This window comes from Arvicanthis niloticus, chromosome X (assembly GCF_011762505.2).
Source record: "Arvicanthis niloticus isolate mArvNil1 chromosome X, mArvNil1.pat.X, whole genome shotgun sequence".
Lineage (NCBI taxonomy): Eukaryota > Metazoa > Chordata > Mammalia > Rodentia > Muridae > Arvicanthis > Arvicanthis niloticus.
The window spans coordinates 126,268,649-126,291,267 of NC_047679.1; the positions used below are offsets into that span (position 1 = coordinate 126,268,649).

General features: G+C 39.3%; 1 protein-coding gene across 3 annotated transcripts in view; it reads left to right on the forward strand.

The window, feature by feature from the left end:
• The window catches only part of Mtm1 (myotubularin 1), a 117,185-nt gene that overhangs the window by 16,118 nt on the left and 78,448 nt on the right, over positions 1-22,619 (forward strand). For all 3 annotated transcript variants that reach the window (XM_034485685.2, XM_076918868.1, XM_076918867.1), the window contains exons 2-4: positions 10,948-11,018; positions 12,680-12,752; positions 14,470-14,564. In XM_034485685.2, the coding sequence (XP_034341576.1) occupies positions 10,956-11,018; positions 12,680-12,752; positions 14,470-14,564 (231 nt within the window). In that variant the 5' untranslated portion in view covers positions 10,948-10,955. The remainder of the gene's footprint in view (positions 1-10,947; positions 11,019-12,679; positions 12,753-14,469; positions 14,565-22,619) is intronic.

A 22,619-nucleotide genomic window follows, 5' to 3' on the forward strand; every position in this document is an offset into this window, starting at 1 on the left:
AGCTGGGGCCAGTAAACAGCAACACAAAATATGTGGGATATCAGAGTGTGCTTCAGCTGTTGTAGGCTATTGAAAACCAAATCTTTCGTCAGGGTATATGGTTCCAGATGGCTGCAAAGTTGATCTAGCCGCTTTCTGATAAAGTCACCTCCCAACAGGTCCCCCTTTTTAAATTTTTTTTTCAAAAGGGAAGGCTGGGAAAACTTACGGAAACCGTGCCTGTCCTAGGTTGGAACAAAGGACCCCAGCCTCCCTTTCCCGTCCTTGGATACTCAACAGCCATTGGTTGAGCTCCTGTCTTAGGATGGTGAGGCCTCCCTTCTTTTAGGGGCAAGGGTCTCGGTATGCTCTCTTACCCGTCACTGACTATCCGGCTTAGCGCGTAAGTTAGGGGTTAATCCTCATCAGTCTTGATGACAGAGGTTTCAGAGTCCCCTACTTCCAGCCTGTAATAGTGGACCTGTATGGGTTTCATTTGTATAGTATCTCGTACAAAAGCCATCAGTTTGTTGAACCTTATTAACCCAAGAGACAAGAGACTTAGCAATGCCTGAACAGTCAGTATAAAAGCAACACTCTTTTTTAAGGGTAACACATAACTCCCTCTATCAGAGGAGTAAAAAGTGTAAGCCTCTTCTATTCTGTTTATAAATGTCTTATATCAGAATCTAAATCTATATAAATACAAAACTGATCATAGCTTTGATCTAAAGAAAACTAAGGAAATCCCTGTTCCTGCTCTAGTCAATCTCAAACCCAAAAAACAACTATAGTAACTGTGGTAGTGGGTTTTCTCCTAATCTAAATTCCCACTAAATCTAAAACAATCTAGTTCCCCACTAAATCATAAGTCAGGGAATCAAGAGTCCAATAGAGCCACCCTGGAGATATGGGTGGTGATATCTTCTTCAGCACTGATAACTTCCCAAGTCAGGTTTACTCGTTGATCTGTTCCAATTTGAAGGCAATTGTGAAGCATCTTTATGTTTCCTGTGAAGAAAAAATACGCTTCTCAGGGGGTTTCTCCTCCCTGGATTTGTTATTGTTGTCTATTTGTTTAATCAGTCTCTCTGGCAGCCAACGTGCAGCATCTGCAGTTTGGGAATATATGCAAACAGAACCTCTTCCCCAGATAAGCACTGGGTCTGGCCCATTCCAGGTTCCAGTTAATGGGTCTTTCCAGAGGACTGTTGCAAAATTCTTTTTGGTATCAGGATGCCAGAATCTATCTGCAGCAGATTTTCCTTCAGAATCCAAATTTAAAAAATTTAAAATGAAGAGTGCATGATGAAGGATATTTCTGGGGGATCCCTTGGTAGGGTACCATTCCCCCTTTTTAATTTTTTCAAATTGACATTTAATGGTTTGATGTGCCCTTTCTACTATACCTTGGCCCTGTGGATTATATGGAATACCCGTTTTATGTAGTATTCCCAATCTTTCACAAAATTGGTGGAAACTGGAGCTTGTATAACCTGGGCCATTGTCAGTTTTTATCTGTTTAGGCACACCCATTACAGCGATTGTAGCAAGCATATGAGCAATCACATGCTTGCTTGCTTCTCCAGTTTGTAATGTTGCATAGATGAAACCACTGTATGTGTCTACACATACATGTATATATTTTTGCTTGCCAAATTCATTATAATGAGTAACATCCATTTGCCAGATACTGTTTGGTATCAGTCCCTTTGGATTTACACCCAAATGAGGAACTGGTAAAAGTTTAACACATGATTGACATTGTTTGACAATTTGTCTAGCTTGTTCTCTGGTAATTTTAAACATAACTCTTAAGGTTTTAGAATTAAGGTGATGTAACTCATGAGCCTTTATGGCCTGATCCAAATTAGATTTTTGATCTGATAAAGTCACTGCAGCTATTCGAGTAGCTAGGTCTGTCTTGGTATTTCCTTCAGAGAGAGGACCTGGTAGCCCAGTGTGGGCTCTCAGATGTCCTATAAAGAATTTACACTTTCTCCTCAAAATTAATTGTTGGCACTGTAAAAACAAATCAGCTGCTTCTGAGGAATGCTTTATTTGTGCAGCAGTTTCTAGCAGAGGGATAGACTGAGCTATGTATGAGCTATCTGTATAAATGTTAATGGGTTGATTTGGAAATGCTTGAAACACAGCAATAACAGCATGTAATTCAACCAATTGAGCTGACACAGATGATGTAGCAAAGGAGATTACTTGATCTTTAAAGGCATAAGCAGCTGTTCCTGATGAGGAACCATCAGTGAAAACTAGCAATGCTTCCTTGATAGGTTCATGTGCAGTACGAGATGGAAAAACAAATTCATGATGATTACAAAACTGAACCAATTTATCTGGTGGATAATGATTATCTATCTGACCAGCAAATGAGGCACATGCAATAGGCCAGACTTCAGAATTCTGCATAAGCCAATCAACCTGATGCCTTGTATAGGGTTGTACTATGACATCAGGATCTTTTCCAAAATATTTTTGACTGTTATCTCTGCCTAACATAATCATATCTGCTACAGCTGCATAGTATGGATTAAGAACCTTCTTGGGGGATGAGGGAAGATGAACCCATAATATGGGTGCAGTTTGCCAAAAAACTGCAGTAGGAGTCAGTTTAGTGTTAAAAATAAGAAAATATAAAGGCTTAGAATAATTAATATGAGTTACATATTGGGATGAAATAGCATTCTCTACCTTCTGTAAGGCTTTTCTACCCTCCTCTGTTAGAGCCCTGCCAGATTTAGGGTCAGGATCTCCCTTGAGAATATCAAACAGAGGCTTCAATTCTCCTGTTGTAAGTTTCAAATATGGTCTTAGCCAATTAATGTCTCCCAGTAGTTTTTGAAAATCATTAAGTGTCTTAAGGGAATCAGTCCTCAGTGTGGCTTTACTATTAATAATACTTGGACCATTAATCTGAAATCCTAAATAAGTATATGGGTCTTGTAATTGCACCTTTTCTGGTGCTATTTGTAACCCTGCAGTCTGTAAAGCTGTTCTAAGATCATCAAAGCACTGGAGTACCTGTTTTCCATCTTTTCCAGCTATCAAAATATCATCCATGAAATGAATCATGTAAATTTGCTTCCACATAGTTCTAACACCCTCTATGGCAGAAGCCACAAACTTTTGGCACAAGGTAGGACTGTTAGCCATACCCTGAGGCAATACCTTCCATTGATATCTTTTCATAGGTTCTCTAAAGTTTATAGAGGGAATACTGAAAGCAAAACGTTTTCTATCATTAGGATGTAAGGGGATAGTAAAAAAACAGTCTTTTAAATCTATAACTATTTTAAAATAACCTAAAGGTATGGCCACCGGTGTGGGCAGCCCAGGTTGTAAGGCTCCCATTTTAATCATGGTTGCATTAACAGCCCTCAAGTCTTGCAACAATCTCCACTTTCCTGATTTTTTAATGACAAATATTGGGGTGTTCCAGGGAGAGTTACTCTCTTCCAAATGCCCTGCCTGTAATTGCTCCTGCACTAGCAACTGGGCAGCTTGTAATTTTTCGGTGGTTAGGGACCACTGATCCACCCAGACGGGCGAGTCCCCTTTCCAGGTGATGGGATCCGCACAACGTCCTAGGGGTGCAGCTGAATCAGTAGCCCCCATCAAAAATACCCCAAGCCTCTTCTTTCATTGTTACCATAAACTTCAGTAGAATGAATAATTTCATCTTCACCTTTTCCTAATCCTTTGTCTGGGGAAAGCTCAGAGTTTACCATTTGAGCCATGATTACTTCATTAGGGCTGCACATAATCAATCCCAACTGGGATAACAGATCTCTGCCCCAGAGATTAATGGGAAGGCCTGAGATGACATAGGGTTGTATATTTCCTGTATTTCCTTCTTTATCTTTCCACGTTAGCACCTTAGAGCTTTGTAGTGGATTTTGACTTTGGCCAATACCCCTTAAATTGGTTAAGGTTGGGGTCAGAGGCCAGGTAGCAGGCCAATCACTTTGTTTTAGGATAGTCACATCAGCTCCTGTGTCAACCAAGCCTTGGAATGCCTTTCCATCTAGCCAGATTGTCATCATAGGTTTTTGTTTAACTATAGGCTGTACCCAGTATGCATCAGAGGAACCAAAACCTTGATCCCCTCTTTTAGGATTCTTATATTTGTGATTAGTAGGGTACAATGGAAGTAACAATAGTTGAGCTATCCTCTTTCCTGTAGGAATGGTGACTATGTTCTGAATTGCCTGCGCCATTACCTTAATCTCACCCTGATAATCATTATCTATAACTCCAGGAAAAATTTGTAATCCCTGCATAGTAGTACTGCTTCTTCCCACTATCAGGCCAAACACATTTGGATAGAGTGGTCCAAACACTCCAGTGGGTAAAGCCTGAGGTCCCATTTCTGGGGTTAATACTGTGTGGGTGGCAGAACTGAGGTCCAGTCCTGCGCTTCCTGGTGTTGCTCGACTAAGTTCAGAAAGGGATTGGTGTTTGCTGGTAGGACACTGACTGCTCCATAAGCCTGTTTTGGCTTGTGTTGGTTCGGGGCCTGGAGCTGGCCCCTGTTCGCGTTTCCCTGATCATAGAAAAGGGTGTTACCTTGTGCGTCTCTTTTAGACATACAATGACTAGCCCAATGCCTTCCACGTTTGCAACGTGGGCAGAGCCCAGGCTGTTTTCTGGGCTGTCTCTGGCTTAACTCATTTTCTACTTTGCAATCTCTTGCAAAGTGTCCAGGCTTACCATATTTAAAACATGCCTTTCTGTCTTTATTTGCCAAAAAATCTCTTACAGATTTTCCTTGCATAGCAGCTGCCATAGCTAAGCCCTGTTGATAAGAGGGACCTATGTCAGAACAGAGTCTGATATATCCCGTAAGGTCTGTCTTTTTCCTATAAGGTCTAATGGCCGCTTGGCAGGCAGGATTAGCATTTTCATATGCAAGTTGTTTCACATAATCTACACCTGCCTCTGCATTGCCAAAAATCCTCCCTGCTGTTGTCATTAATCGATGAACAAAGTCAGAAAATTGTTCATCAGGCCCTTGCCTGACTGCTGTTAAAGATGCACCAGGGTCTCCCTTTACCGGGAGTTTACGCCAAGCCTTCATGGCTGCATTTTGAATTTGAGCATATAAACCTGGGTCATATTGCATCTGGTTATCACTAGAAGCAAATTGCCCTTCTCCTACTAAGGCATCAAAGGACCAACCATTGCCTGCCTGAATGTTTCTCCTAGCTGTCTCTTTACAATTCTCATGATACTCTGATTTCCAAATAAGATAGTCTCCACCACTAAGAACTGCCCTCACTAACATATTCCAATCACTAGGAGTCAGCCACTCCTCTGCAACAGATTCTAAAATTGCAAGAGTAAAGGGAGCAGTGGCACCATATTGAGATACTGCATTTTTTAATTCTTTAATAATTTGAAAATTAAACCCTGTGTGATGTCTCCAAGCAACCCCTTGAGCGTCTCTGGTCTCTGATACAGGGAAAGCCTTAGCGTCTCCCTCCTCTGGCTGATCTGTAGCTGAACTAAAGCTAGAGGATAGGGACTGCCTTTGGACACCAGGTTGAGGAACATGAAAATCCGGGGGATTTTCGCAGTTAGTCTCTTGAGACCTCTTCCCTGTCCTTAATTTCTGTAACTGGTTACTTAAGCCCTGATACTCTTTTTCTAACTCTATCAGTTGTTTAAGGGTAGTAATTTTGTCCTGTAACTCCTTTTTAGGATCTACAACCATTGTCTCCATTGGGGGAGCACTTGGAGGTGGAGGCACATAGAAAGAGGGCATTTCAGCGTCATAAAATTTAACTTCCTCTTCCTCTTGGTCAGCACAATCTGGCTCTGACAAATTGTCATCAACCTTTGGCTGTATTTTGGATTCTAACTTACGCTTCTTTTTATTTTGAACCAAAATGACAGCATTCAAGAACAAAAGCAGAAAATTAACACATGTGAGCAGCAAACAAAACCAAAACAGAGAGTTGAATTCAAGCTGACAAATTTCTTGTCCCATTTTCATTACCTTTCTCGAAACAAACCAAAACAGAGAGTTGGATTCAGGTTGACTAATTTCTTGTCCCATTTTTCTTACCTTTCTCAATGCGGCAGATTCCTGCGGCAACCAACAGATCCTTCTTCCGTAAAGTCCCTCACTGGGTCTCTCGTTCCCGCTGCCTCTCGTTGAGCGCCAAACTGGCGCGAACCCCCCACGCTTGGGCACCAAACTGCTGCGCTTACTGGAGCCCGATGTTGGACGCCAAACTGTTGCAGCCCGTACTGCCCGTTCCGGTCCGAGGGTCAGGGTCTAGCGAGAGAGAGAGAGTGGGGATAAAGGGGAAGAGACGCGAAGAATGGAGACAAGACAGAGATTCTGATCAAGTCTCGTTTATTGAAGGGAATTCGGAGCTATTTATAGGCTTTTGCCACGTGCCTTGTAGGCGTGTGGATACCACGTGCCTTGCAGGTGTTGATATGACGTAAGCCGTACAGGCGTCTATAGCGTGGACAGCACGTGCACCACAATGCCTTGCAGGCGTGGATAGCACGTGTGCCTTACAGGCATGTATGGTGTAGATAGCACGTGGACAGCACGTGAACTGCAAGCCTTGCAGGCGTGACTACCACGTGCACCTTGCAGCTGGGGGCAGTAAACAGCAACACAAAATATGTGGGATATCAGAGTGTGCTTCAGCTGTTGTAGGCTATTGAAAACCAAATCTTTCGTCAGGGTATATGGTTCCAGATGGCTGCAAAGTTGATCTAGCCGCTTTCTGATAAAGTCGGCTCCCAACAATTAAAGAACTCCTTATACACATATTTATTATTTTTATGTGTGTGTGTTTATATACAACTGCATGGGTTTATGTGTGCCATATGTATGCAGGTGCCCAAAGAGACTAGAGGAAGCTGAAGCCTTAGAATAGGTTGTAAGCTGTCTCATGTGGGTACTGGGACCAGAACCTGGGTCCTTTACAAGAGCAGTCAGTGCTCTTAACCCCTAAACAGTCTCTTCAGCCCTGTCCACTCCCACAACTTTTCTTTTTTAAATAAAAGGAATGAAAATTTTATTGCTTGAGGTTTTGGGCAAAATGCATTGTAAACCTAGTGAGTGGCTGTTTCTATAAATGCCCCTTGGGTACTTGGTCTGTTTAGGGAATCTTTCACAGTGGCACATTGCTTCCTGTTGCAGTCCTTGTGGGCAAGTGCAGTTTTAAAGTTTACAATTTAGTCACCAGTAGCCAAACAGTATCCTTGTAATAGCTTGCTTTCTCCCTAGTATTTCTAAGGCAAGGGCTGATTCATAGAATTGATTGTGTTAACCACAATGAATAATTAGCCTTCTGTAATTAAAATACTGATAATTATTAACAGATATATAAAGAATGGTTCTTCTTTTGAATTAATTCATTTTGCCCAACAGTGATAAAGAAATGACATGGCCTCAGAAAACTCAGATAACCTGCCCAAGGTCAAATAGTTCCTCAGTTGCAAAGTTGGATTTGAATGGCACCAGCTCCAAAATCTAGCTCTTAGTGTCTCAGTGCTACAGCTTTTGTAGACTGGGGATTAGCCACCACATTTGACACAGAAGCTCACTGATGAAATTTTAAAGCCAGGTTTACAATGGAACTGACTCTTATCATCACCCAGGCCCTTGAATCTCTGAGGATTGTGTTTGATCCGGCTTTTAACAGCAACAGTGTCCAGTGTAATTCCCATGGTTAATAAAGATCATGTTATACATGCATTGTATATGAAGGGGCCAGAATGGGCAGATCTGTAGAGAGGGGAAGCAATCTATCTGTCTGCCAAAGGGCTTCAGCATTGGGAGTGATGACTGATGGGCGTGAGGCTTCGATTTGAAGTGAAGGAAATGTTCAGAAATTGTGATGATTTCGCAACTTGAGACGAAGACCTTTAGGTGGTTCTTTTCATTCTTTTTTTTGCTTTGAGGCTTGTTTGTTTGTTTGTTTTTGGCGTGTGTCTGGGGATTGAACCCAGCAGATCCTTAGGAATTCTGGGTCACACTCTACATTGTGCTCATGCTTGCTCTTATGCTCTCTCTCTCTCTCTCTCTCTCTCTCTCTCTGTCTCTGTCTCTCTGTCTCTCTCTCTCTCTCTCTCTCTCTCTCTCTCTCTCTGTGTGTGTGTGTGTGTGTGTATGTGTGTATTTTCAGTGTGATGTAGCTGGCCTTGAATCTTCCTACTTCTACCAAGTGCTGAGATTATAGGAATGCACTACCACCTTTGACTTTGGCTTTATTCTTCATGGTTTTTGAACAAATGCTATATAATCAGGCAGGTTGACAGTGAGTGGACTATATAGCCTTGGGTTTTAAATATCTTTATTGACTTAGCAATAGTAAATTTAGTTTGAAAACTGACCTATTAGATATTCAAGTGTCTTATTACTAAACCCTAATGTTTTCTATTTCTAAAGAACTTCCCCTGTCCACTTATATAATAATACTATGTAGGCAGAAGAATAATTTCAGGGCAGGTGCATCTGATCTGCCCTTTCTAATTCATCTTTCTCATTCTGTTTCCATGTCTAAGAACAATATTGTGTGCTACATGAACATAAGGATAGAGGAGTCTTCAAAAGCACAGAGTAAGATTTTGTCTGAATTTAATCCATTTGGCAGTTAATCACGGATCTTTTTTAAAAGTTAAACTTTAATTCCTTTTTAATTCCTTTTAAATTAGGCCACCACCTAATTCACTTTTCTTTCTTCCTCTTTCGTCTTTGACCATTTTTTTTTTTGTTTGTTTGTTTGTTTCCCTTACTCCTCATTTCTCTTTTCCTTCCTCGGGTCTCACTGTGTTGCGTAGCCTGGTCTCCCACTACTGGACTAAACAGACCCTACTACCTCTGCCTCCCCAGTTTCTGGGCATGTGGTATGTGCCATTGGTCCCGGTTAATATTTCTTCTTTAAGCTTCAATGGTAGTTCCTAATTCCAGTGTTGTGAGATTTGGTAAATCAGTATTGAAGTCAACCTCATCATGATATCTCATGATAGTATATATTTTCCACACTCATTCACTCACTAGAGTGTTAATAATGCCATTGTGTGCCAGGAGACAGCCATGAGCCAAATGGACACAAGCTTTGTCCTTGTCAAGTTGACCTGTTGTGGGAGCAGCCTGACAGTCCTAATTATGTATATATCTCTATCTTCAGCCTGGTGTTTTTCTTTCTATGCTTTTTGTTTACTTCTCTCAGGTCTTTTTTAAGGACAGTGACCAACACTGTGAAGGGGTGCCAGAATGTTGGTATGCTCCATGCTGTGCTTGTCAGGGAATGCCTGTTCTTTTGTGTTTTTTTCATTGTGTTTGTGTGTATGTGTGTGTGTGTGTGTGTGTGTGTGTGTGTGTGTGTGTGTGTTTATGAGGAGCTGGTATTCCTTCCAAGTGGTCTACCTTGTATTTTGAGGCAGGATCTCTCTCACTAGTCTGGAGCTCACAAATTAAGCTAGGCTGGCTAGCTAGGAAGGGGGATTTACCATATACCATACCTGTGGTGTTGTTGTTTTTTTAATTGTGGGTTCTGGCTCCTCATGATTTGAAGGCAAGCATTTTACTAATTAAGGTATCTCCCCAGCCTCACGACTGTTCTTTGAATGGAATGCATCCAAAAGATTCCACAGATATCCATAGTCACCTTGGATTAGATATGGCTTACCTGCTAGTGACTTCATCTGACTTCATCTCTATTATTAATGTTGATATCTAAAATAACTACAACATTTATTATTTCTGTCATTGCTAACATCTTCAGGAGTCTAAATACATACTTGCATTTGAATGGTTTTGTGCAGCCAGTGAGATGGCCCAGCAGATAAAGGTACTTACCTCACAGACCTGAGTTTGATTCCTGGAACTTAGGTAAAGGTGAAAGGAGAAAACAGACTATACAGACTCATCCTTGGATTTCCACACATGCACTACAGCATGTCTGCCCACACATATACATTATGCAAATGAACAAACATAAATATTTTAAAAATAGTTTTATGTATGCTTTGAATATTTCACTTTTGTCCATAGCTAAATTGAGGAATATTCATTATTTACCCAAAATGTATACTTTTACTAGAAAATACTAAATAATTCCTATGAATTTGATTTTAGTGAAATCTATTTCTTATTAAACCTCTTAATGTGGAAAAATAATTCTTGAAGGGAAGCTGTATGAGTGATATAATTCACTTTTTCATAGTTCTGCTTGAATGCCTATACATTCAATTAAGTGGTGTAGAAATTTCATGCTTGTCATACATTAGTAAACATTAAAAGGTTTTTGTTTATTTATTTGTTTTCTTTAAGATTGCAACTTGAACATTGTGAATATAATCTCCTGAATATAATAAGATAAGCCTGATGTTTTCTGTGGGGTTCCCCTTTTAATATTTAGCTCCTGTTTCACATGGCCCATAATAGTCATATTGCCTAGCTGTTATCTTAATGTTTAGATACAACTTTTGAAAAAGTACTGCACACCTCTGGCCTCATGCTACCAAACCTTAAACCAGGAGTAAAAGATAGCATTGAATGCCTTTTTTCTTTGGACATTTACTGCCTGTGCACTGGCTAGCTCTTTGTATTTACTGCCTGTGCACTGGCTAGCTCTTTGTAGTTACTGCCTGTGCACTGGCTAGCTCTTTGTAGTTACTGCCTGTGCACTGGCTAGCTCTTTGTATTTACTGCCTGTGCACTGGCTAGCTCTTTGTAGTTATTGCCTGTGCACTGGCTAGCTCTTTGTAGTTATTGCCTGTGCACTGGCTAGCTCTTTGTAGTTATTGCCTGTGCACTGGCTAGCTCTTTGTATTTTTTGTTCTGTTGAGCCATAGGATGTGAAAAGGGCCTACAAAGTCAAGTACCGTTTGTTCTCTTGAAATATTTAACCTTTGATGTTGCATGTTTGAAATAGCAATGCAAGTTCAGTTAATAGAGAATTTTGTCTTCCTTGGTAGGTTCCAGGATGGCTTCTGCATCAGCATCCAAGTATAATTCACACTCCTTAGAGAATGAATCCATTAAGAAGGTAAGTTGAGTTTTTACACTTCTCTGAATCTCTCTACATTGCTTTCTTCGTATTTGTATTAGACAGTCATTTGGGTCATATTGAATCATAAATTTCATTGTGTACTCACATAGCATAAGGTGATAGAGACATGGTTTTATTTATCATCCCACCTTGTTCTGGGAAAGATTGAAATATGTGTGAAGTGATTTTTGCTTTTGTAAATGCTCTCCCAAAGCTTTATTGACAAACTGTTGTCAGACCTTACATTCAGGTATGAAGCAGCCCTCTGTCTTAGACAGCTCCCTGAAGGAGCTATTGGAAGGCCAAGACTAAATATTTTCCTAAATATGGCATTATTTTCTAGCTGTGATGATTAAACTTATAAAACCTAAGCATATAAATTGAATATAAAATGTTTCAAAGTAGCCAGGGTAAATTGTTCTATTAGAATGAGATTGGGGAGGGGAGGATATAAATTGAAAGGGAGGGGTGAGTTCAGAATAAGTTTTATTCATGGCCCTTTGAGACATTAAAGATGGTCTACCAGAAAGGCTAATTTATTCTTCCACCCCACAGTGTACGAAAATGCTCAGTCAGAAGGGTGGCTAACTTTTTATTTTTATTTCTTGATTACTGACAAATCTGACCTTTTATTTCCTTTGAAAGCTACATTATTGCCCATTCCTGTTGATTTTGTGAAGTAACCGTGAATGTCTTTTGCCTGTTTGCCTTGGGAGGGAGGTGGGGAGATTCTTTTCTTAATAGTTTATAAGTATGCCTCATAATGAAATAAAAAACTCATTATAATATACAAATCACTTCATTTTGCTTCTTAATTTTATAGCAGTCTATTTTGATTTTTAAATATTGATATTTAATTTTGGAGGTAGCTTAGTTGGTTTGGTTTGAGACTAGGTCAGGTTGTGTTGCCGAGGCTGGCCTCAATTTGTGATTATTCTACCACAACTTGCCAAAAGCTGGCATTAAAATTGTATGCCACCATACCTGGCTTGCCTTAGTTTAATGATTACTGCTTTGCCTGCACGTCAGAACAGCTGATGGGATTCGGGGAGGCACATACCTGAGAATACCTCCCAAATGGGAGACCTACAGAAAAAGTCTATGGGGAACTTGTTGAAATGCTCCCTAGAGACCTAAGCAGGTCTCTGACAGACTACTTGTTCACTTATGTAGAATAAGGTAGAATAAAATGAAAAAGTAAGGCAAGATATTAATAAAATAATAGGTCAAAAATGTATTCTCTAGCACTGTGGTATGATAGCAATTGCATAGGAAAAAAAGCTATCACCATGCAGCATACTGATTTCATTAAAGTTTGACTATTATACTGAAATATATTAGCTTTAAAATACTTTTTAAAAAGTATAAAACTTTGATAACATTATTTAAATGCAGACTAGGAGTTAACATATCTAATAAATGTTACAACCAGCATAGTCTTTTATTTTTTATTTTTCTAACTTGTTATTGCTAGGGATTGAACAAATGGCTTCACATATATTTTCATTCCAGATTCTTTTTTCCAAGTTCAAATTTTTTGTTTTAGTTTTCTTCAATGCTAAACTTCTATTTTTTTCTTTAGAAGTGTATTTCTGTTTGCTACCATGTGTGTAAAGATGACACCACCATCTCCGTCCGATGCCCCTTTCATTTTACAGGTATCTCAAGACGGAGTCAGTCAGGATGTGAGTGAGACTGTTCCTCAACTCCCAGGGGAATTACCAATTACTGGTAAGGAGCTTTTGAGGCTGGGGGTATAGAACTGGAGGAGTAGTACAGCAAGATCAGGTGGTTTGTGTTCCACTTGCTCTGTACAAGTCACAGAGGACAAATAAGCTAGCTTTGTTTAGGAGCCTCAATGCAGACAGAACACTGCATGCCTTTCCTGATCAAAGAGTTCTTTCAAGAGCCTCGTGCTCACAAGGCTAGCGATATTCTTATCTCTGTACCAAAGAGAATGATTTAGGGAGAACAACATAGGTTATCACTTGAAAGTCTCAAACTAGAGTTATCCACTCTTCATAATTTAAGATTATAAGAACAGAAGTAGATTAAGACTTTCAGTCTGTGATGTATGTTTCAAAATGATAACAGCTTAAAGACTCTTCTCTGTGACATAATAGGAGATCCTTTGCCAGAAAAGGGAAAGTAAAGTAGTGGTAACATTTTGATACAGTGTTTTTAGTTTGTTTTGTGTTTGGCTTTTTCTTTCATGATAAACCTAGGCTAAGAGGACAGTATGTACTTTGGAAGGGCCAAAGCATTCTGACTTAAGACTGTAAGAAGCACGGTGTTGGCATTCAATATTTGTGTTAGGGTTGGTCCTTCCTGCCACATGATAGTATATTTGGGGCCAATAATAAGCATTATTTCAGAGAACAATTCTGTTCATTGAGTAAGACTCAAATTTGAATTTTAAATGGCTAAATTATTGACTGTTAATGGAGTTTTTTTTTTTTTAAAGTACCTTTGTGAATTATCCGTACACCACAAGAATCATGAGAAACATATTTGGTGTCCACAGACTCATAATTCTAGTCTTGAAACTAAAATTAGTAAAATATGTTCTTCATAGTTTCTGGAAAAGAGCAAAGAAATTTTATTATTGGTGATCTTTATATAGGATGTTTGGGTACTAAGTATCAGCAGACAGACCTTAACCAATGTAATAACTAATTGAACTGGCATGAAGTGACCTTAGTATATAGTTTTCATTTAGTACCTGAAGAGAAAAAGATTTTAAAGTCATTAACATATTCAAGGATATCCTTGAAGGAGAAGAGAAAGATAGTTTTATTATAATAGAAATGTTTGATTTAGTTTCTCCTTACATCAAATTTAGAAAATATATACTTTACCTTGACTGTACATTATCACTTAAATGTTTTCTACAGACAGATTTCTACAGCTGGCATTATAGCAGGGTGTGGTGACACATTCCCATAATTCCAGCACTAGGGAGGCTGAGATAGGAGGATCATGAGTGTAAGTTTAGACAGGGATACAGAGAGAGGAGACCCTTGGTCAAAAAAGCAACAAGAACCTATGATATGTGTGTGGTTGGTGGTTGTCAACTTTAACACCCAACCTACTGGTTAGTCACGAGGCTACCCTGTATGAACATTATCCTCTTTTGAAATAACTTAAGTAGTTTCTTTTACAATCATAAGAAGCTATCAATAGCAAGACCCTCATTTACTTCTGTGCTCTGGCTCTGGTCTGCATGTCTACAGTGGTGATAACACTAAGTGCAAACTCAGAAGTGCTATGAGTGCCCAATTCAGTCTGGCACAGAGCTGTGGAAACTTTGCCTGTGTTGCTTTTAACTTTTTAGTCATTTTTATTGTAGTTAAATGTAGCCAAGTAATTTATATTAAGTTAGTACCATTTGTTGTGTATCTTGGTATCTATTTCCATTATTTTAGGGTACTTTTTTTTATCTTACTAGACAAAGAAGTTATTTACATATGTCCTTTCAATGGCCCCATTAAGGGAAGAGTTTACATCACAAATTATCGTCTTTATTTAAGAAGTTTGGAAACGGTAAGTAGATTATAAGACCATCAAGATGACACTAACTGTTAAAAATGATACTGTTTCTTTTCTACCTTACAACATTGACTGTGGATCACATTAACAGGATCACATTAACGTTTCCTTCTCAATTCTTAATTTTTTGCTTCTGCAAAACTGATATAACACTAACAGCTCTTTTTGTAGGCAATCGAATGAAGTATTCAAATGGTTGGTGGTTGTCAACTTTAACACCCAACCTACTGGTTACTCACGAGGCTACCCTGTATGAACATTATCCTCCTTTGAAATAACTCAAGTAGTTTCTTTTACAATCATAAGAAGCTATCAATAGCAAGACCCTCGTTTACTTCTGTGCTCTGGCTCTCGTCTGCATGTCTACAGTGGTGATAACACTAAGTGCAAACTCAGAAGTGCTATGAGTGCCCAATTCAGTCTGGCACAGAGCTGTGGAAACTTTATCCCTCAGAATAAAGGAGAGGTTGTTAGAGAACATTGGTGTAGGACATTGGTTTTTAACCGGCAGCACAGATAAGAATGAACAACTTAGAGATTTTTACCAAGCTATACAGATGCTTCAGATTCACTGTATCAGAATGTCTGGGCCCATGGTCCAAGCATGCACACATTTTCTAAAACATCACAGAATAAGATGTTGATGTGAATCCTTGATTAAAGCCTACCACTCCAGAAGTATCTAGGTGTTCTTTTACCAACTGTTAAATAGCAGGGTAAAACTGGGATGAGTGGCATGGCTTACTGCTACTTACTTTTCAACCTACCACCAAAAAAGTTTTGTCACCACATTTCAAAGGATGTCCCATTGATGAAGCCATGACACAGAGCAGAGAAACCCCAGAAAGACAAGAGAAAATGTATAGCTACTGTGCTTTTCCCAGAAGAACTTGTGGTAGATGGGATAGATTATCATGACTCGCTCCTGAATGTGGGGGCAGGTGGAATTCCAGTACTCCTGGGAAATGAGTTTAGGGTAGATAAAAGAATAAGCTGTTGTTGCCTTGCATATTAGGCAACTTTGAAACTGATGGGGGAAATCTAGCTTTTGTTTTCTTGCTTTTAGCCATCCATTTTTTAGCACAGTTCTGATGTAGATTAAGTTCATATCTGTTGCTCTTTTATTATGTTCATTATTATGTCTAAATTCCAAAAATGCTATTTAATATTCATGTTGCCCTGACTTCTTCTAAGTCCTGTAGAGTACAGGAAGGTACAGGTTACAGTGGCTACCACTGCACACATCATGAACTATGTGAGTCAATTCAAGCTTAAACAGTGGACCCTAAGGGAATATTTTGGTTTTCCAGAATAGGAAGAAGATTCTGAAAGTTTACAGCAAGCTAGATGTCAGTCTTTGGCAATCATTTTAGTGGTTGATGGTTTAAGTATATTGAAAATAAACCATTGCAAGTATCATTGACATTATTTTTGTGGAATCAAGGAATGACACAGTCCCTGGGAAGGACAGACTAAATGGTGGCAGTATATTCAGATGAGCTTACAAACTGTCTAAAAGAAGATTAATGACAACTAGGAAGGGTGATCACTAATACCTTGCTACATAGGTTGCTATCTTGTAATGTAATGCAATGTAAAATGTAATGTAAAATAATGTAATGCATGGCTGAGATGTGAGAAGCAACAGATAAGCCAATGTCTAGATGTCAGAGTCAAGGTTTGAAATTATTGTAAATGCCTAGAATATTGGACACAACTAGTGATACAGTATTAAAATATATAATCTCACCTACTTAGTAAAAGATTAGTTGTATGATTAAAGGATAAAGGTCTGTCTTAACAGAAATCTAGGCTTTTGAAATCAGTAACTGGGTATTATTACTTGTTTAAAAATAAGATACCTCTACTGTAAATTAACAGAATATACTGAATGCCTAGATACAATGAGACAGTAGTCCTGTCTGTAGTCATGTTTTAACTACCAAGTAAAAGAGACATTGAGCTGGACAGTGGTAGCACACGCCTTTAATCCCAGCACTTGAGGTCCAGAGGCAGGAAGATTCACTGTCTGTTCAAGGGCTGCCTGGTCTACAGAGTGAGTCTAGTACAGCCAAGGCTACACAGACAGACCCTGTCTCAGGGAAACAGAGGGAGGGAGGGAGGGAGGGAGGGAGGGAGGAAGGGAGGGAGGGAGGGAGAGAGGGAGAGAGAGAGAGAGAATGAATGAGAGAATGAGAGAGAGAGAATGAGAATATAACAATATCTCAAAGATAACTAGGCTAACAATGGGACCAGTCTATTTCTGCAGAACACTATAAAAGGAGCTTTGCAGGTTTGTTTGTTTGTTTTAGTTGTTTTGTCATGGTGAGTGGGTGATCCAACCTAAATTCACTTGAGAAGAGGAAACCTCAGTTTAGGAATTGTCTACATCAGATTGGCTCATAGGCAAGTCTGCAGGGTGTTTCCTTGATTGCTGATTTGATGTGGGAAGGCCTGGCCTGTATAAGAGAAGTAGCTGAGTAAGGCAGGGGCAGCACACTAGTAAGCATCATTTCTCCCATGGTCTCTTCTTCAGTTCCTGCATTCATGTTCCTACCTTGAGTTTTAAGTAAATAAAAAATAAAAGAAAGAAATAGCAATAGAAAGTAAACTAGTACAGGAACCATATAGAGCTATCTTTGAATATTGAAGTGCTTCTCTGTGGACTAGCTCTGTGGACTTGGTTTGTATAGTTCCAGGGGTCTTATAGGGATAGATTGAGGTGCTTGGTACAAGCATCTATGCTAATACATAAGAATTATCGAAAGTTAGAATTAAAGCTATGTCACAGGCCTTTTCACCTTGCAAGACCCTGGCTTGTTGTTTAGCCATGCATATCTGGTTTCATTTTATGCTGTTCTTGATAATGAATTGGGGAAATTATTCAAATTGCTGACATGACAAGGCTGACTATATGGTGTGGTTTTGACTACATAAAACAATAAAATTATTTCTAAAGAAGAGTCCATAGGGAATATATATATATATGAAGAGTTCAATTCTTGGGATATCCAGAGCAGAATTATACATGCTTAATATTCTTCTCACTTGTTGGTATTTTTCAAAAATACTTAAAATGGATATGTATTGCTTTTATTATAATAAAAACACTTAGCAATCTTTATTTTTCTACATTTTATGTATAATTTATATGTATTCCTTTAAAACTGTTTTTAATTGGATATTTTATTTATTTACATCTCAGATGGCATCCCCTTTCCCCATTCTCCCACCCAGAAACTAAAAATGTTTTTAATAGAAATAGAATTATATCCCTTCCTCTCTTTCTTCCCTCTAGCCCCTCCCAGTTACTCTTCCTCAAATTCCTCTCAACTTTTTAAAATTATATTTGTTGCATATATATATATATATATATATATATATATATATATATATATATTACATCCATTAATATTGCTATTTTTGCAGTCTGATGTATGCAGCTATTTCTACAGAAACTGTTTCACAGCTGACTTTCAGGTATTCTGGCTCTTACAGTCTTTTCACCCCTTCTTCCATGGTGTTCCCTGAGCTATAGGTACAGGAGCTATGGTGTATATGTATCCTCTGCAGCTGGGTTTCTCATGATTCATTGATCTCTGCATCCTATCCGGCTGTGGCTTTGTGTAATAGTCACCATTTTCTGTAACAAGAACCTTCTTTGATGAAGGGTAGTAACTATACTTACCTATAGGTATAAGGATAAGATTTAGAATATAGTAAGGGGTTATGCTAGTCTATCAAAGTGGTGGTAGTAGATTCTAAGATCCATGGCTTCATTACCTCCTAGAAGCGATTAGGTTTCTCATACCAAGCATGATTTCTGTAGTTTACACATGGTAACTTATCGGATAGGGTTTGGTATTTAATGCATAAATGAAGTGCCTATCTGACAGTGACTGCTACTTTATTTCTTCTTCTGTGATATTATATAAAATCCTTTTAAGCAATTGGCCACACAACCATTAGTAAAAGTCAAAAAGGAAGCAGTGATGTTAACAGAAAACAGAAGGAATGCTACCAAAGTAGTTATATTCAGGAGCTGAAAAATAGTCATTGTAGTGTTAGTTCACTTAAGTAGTCTAGACTACACCAGTAACCGTAGGTTCTGTTGCAAAACGGAAAAACTTTTTTGCATGTTTGAAAAAGAATTGTCCTTTCATCATGCCTTTCAGTTAATACTTAACTGCTCTGAAACTTTTCACAACTAGCTTTGCTATACTTTTGTTGTTGTTGTTTTGTTTTGTTTTGTTTTGTTTTGTTTTTTGAGACAGGGTTTCTCTGTGTAGCCCTGGCTATCCTGGAATTCACTCTGTAGACCAGGCTGGCCTCAAACTCAGAAATCTATCTGCCTCTGCCTCCCAAGTGCTGGGATTAAAGGCGTGTGCCACCACTGCCTGGCTTTGCTACACTTTTTTTTTTTTAAGTTTTTAAAAAGTTTAATGGAGCCAATAATTCAGCATATAAGTTGTGTTCTGGCAGACATTAAACTTGCTTTCTCTTACCAAAAAAAAAAAAAAAAAAATGGCACGTTTTATCAAAATTTGACAACTGAGAGTAAAGGGCACTGAGATTCAGCTTCAGAGCAACAACTTAAACCAAACCACCAAGAACATCATTATTCAACTGGACAGAGGAAACAGAACAAGGCAGGAAGGGAGATGAAACATGTTCCTCAGTCTCAAGTCCCTTAGAAACGGGAGTTCTGGCTTCTTATCAGCAGCCATCACACTGTCAAACCACGATTCCAGAATCTATATTCACAACCACAGAAAAACAAAATCGAACTCCATATCTTGGTATATCCCAAGGGAAGCCTGTTAGTACTTGTGATGCACAGGCTTGTCCATTTAAGGTAAAATGACAGATTGCTATAATTCTTCCTGCTTTTCAAAAAAAAACAAAGCTCCATTTTTGCAAAAACCTTACTTTCATTCCTAGTTTGAATATGGTTTTCACTGTTTTAAATAAGGGCTATACCTATAATGAATACAGAACTTCAATTCACACAGCATTTCTAACATTCCATTCATATCCCACTCAGTCAGTAATGGTTAACCTAGTAAGGTTTAGTTTTCCACTTGAGTGCTGGATACTATATCTCTTATATTTTTCTGGTTCACCTTGCTTATTGTTTATTGTTCATTGGTGTTCTTTCAGCTTCCAGGGTGGATCCTAGTGCATTGGAGATGCTCAATCAGTAGTGTTAAATGAGTGAATTCTGTCTTATTTGCATATTGCTATATGTCTGTGACTTTAACAAACTTGGAGTCCTTTTGATCCTCACTAATGCAGTAGACAGAGGCAACACACCTTCTCTAAAAGTATATTGAGTGTGTAAACTCATGTGTTGTTCATATTCCCTATAAGTCAAAGGCCTTGATACATGCCTCAGTGGTTTGATAACAATATGTAGTCTACTAAATTGTGGCATCCGGAATACCATTGCCTCTGGAGTTCAGAAGTCCCATAGCCACCATCTGACCTTGAATGTAGCAAGGCACTTGTCTTTGGTTAATATTTTGACCACAGCAGGAGCAACTGTAAGCATGTAACTCCATTTAAGCCTGTAGACTTTCACAAAGAAGACTGATCCCAGATTCCAACCAGAAACACACTGGATTCAGATGCTATTGTGAATGAGAGAGGCAACTTAACCTATTCTTTGTTCAGGTTTTTGATCCAGAACCATTCTCTGTACATTATGGTAAATCTAGTAGCATTGAGGTGAATGATAATACAACATTCCTCATGGGATCCAGATGAATGACTGGGAGAAATGTGACACAACCCATGGCAGCACATGTAATGTTGATGTTACAAGGCAGAGGACAATGAGTCATATATGTTTATAAGCTTGAACAGGAGGAATGAAAAGAGAGAGGTCTATTTGGCAAAGAGCTTCCAAATCCGCATATTATACTTCCCTATACTACTATATAGACATCTGTGCTGGGGACAGTTGAATGATCTGTGAGAACTGGGCCACCAGCAACATAGTAAGTAGAGGGGCTAAGAGGAGGTGTGCTTGTAGCCTCAGGATCAGAAGTAATAGTTCAGCCGTATATGTGTTACATGAAGGACCACACACCAGACATGCATTTCTGGAAGAGAATACCAGCTGCATCATAGAAAGTTGGATAAGGGAGCGGGAGACTGGAAGTAGGAAGACCCACTAGAAGGTTAATTTTGTTCTCCAGGTAAGCAAGAAAAGCCTAATGGCAATCATGGTAGACACGGGCTTGAGGCAACTTTGGAGGATTTTAGTGGGCCATTATGAGAAGGGAGTTGAACAGTCATCCACTCAAGAATGACTCCCATGATTTTCTGCTTGAGTAATCAAAGCTGCTCTTATTCATTGAAATGGATCTCACTGGAGAAGGGAGTATCATATAGGTAAAGCCCAGTAGGAGGGATAAAAGTAAAGTTTGGACTTAAAGTATACAGCTATAATGTGGAAACATCTCCAGTATAGTTGGAATTATATGTTAACACCACATTGAAAGTGGTGAAAACCATCCAGTCTGTGGGATTCCCCAGGAAGAGAATGTGCCCTAACATGAATTATAGGCTTAGTTGAAAAACACCATGAGTGATAGGAACCTAATGGAACAAATCTTGAGTTCAGCCTCTGTTAGAGATCTGGAGGAGAGCAGAATCATGAGAGGGAGGGAGGGAGGGAGGGAGGGAGGGAGGGAGGGAGGGAGGGAGGGAAAGAGAGAGAGAGAGAGAGAGAGAGAGAGAGAGAGAGAGAGAGAGAGAGAGAGAGAGAGAGAGATGCTGGCCAAGGTAGGAAATGGTATAGGTATGAGGGACATAGTGTGAGAATAAGTCGGGAATGGATGCCCTGTGGAGTTCATAGGAGCCTCAGTAAGCAGATATTTTATGAGAGGGTAGTCATTTATAAGAGTTGGTGTGGTCATGGTTGTCTCTTCACAGCAATACAGCCCTAAGATAGAATTTGATACCAGGTACTGGGATATTGCTGTGATAGGCTTCACCATGGTTTTGTTTGGAGAAATGTGGACTTTAGAACTGTAGATTAGAAAAGCAGTTGAAAGCTTGAAAGCTTCAAGTGGGGTTTAATGGACCATTCTAGTAGGAACAAGGAAGACAGTGGTACTGAGAGTGATTTGAACTGTAGGGGCCAAGCTCAAGAGGTTTCAGAGGAGAACATTTTTAATATGTTCTAAAAAATTTCATTAGAAATTGTTCTTGTGATATTTTCGTGAAGAATGTGTCTGCTTTTTGCCCTTGTCTGAACAGTCTGCCTGAGGCTAAGGTGAAGAAATTTAGATTAATTGCATTGGCAAAGGAAATGCCCAGCATAGACTCTGTGCTGTACTCTTAGGAAGAGCTTTTTGATGAAATGTAGCACGCTTAGAAAGGAAAAATAAAAAATGTATTGGTCAAGGATTAAAGGGACACCAGGAAGTGGAATGGAGCTAAATCCTACATTGAAGGAGAGAACCAGATTAAAGATAACAAATGGAATTAAGGGAGTGGAAACCTCAGGAAAGATCCCACTCAATGGCTTCTCTGAGCCACCATGCCAGGAAAACCCCTGCCATATGCCTGACTTCAGTGAATTTCCTTAGCTACAGAGGAAGGAATTAAAGAAAAGTTTAGATCCAGGAGTGGTAGTACACATCTTTAATCCCCGAATTCAGGAGCCAGAGGTATACAGTTCTCCAAGTTCAAGGGCAGTCTATAGAGCAAGTTCCAGGATAACCAAACTTAGGCAGTGAATGAAACTATCAAAAACTGAAAGCTAAAAGGATGTAATTGAACAAGGGGGCCATGTTCCAGCCCCAGCAAGCAGCAGAATTTGGTAGATTCAGTTACATGGTTCTAGCTTTAGAGTCAATAAAAAGGGGATGGGTGATATGGAATCCCCTTCCATGACTAAGGAAAGCCACTGAAGCCAGGTGTGTGGCAGACGTATCTCTGCATGGAGGCCCAGAGAGGCCTAGGTAGAAAGAGGTCATGGAATTAGGCTCATTCTCTCACAGTGAAGCCAGGTGTGTGGCAGGGGTATCTCTGCATAGA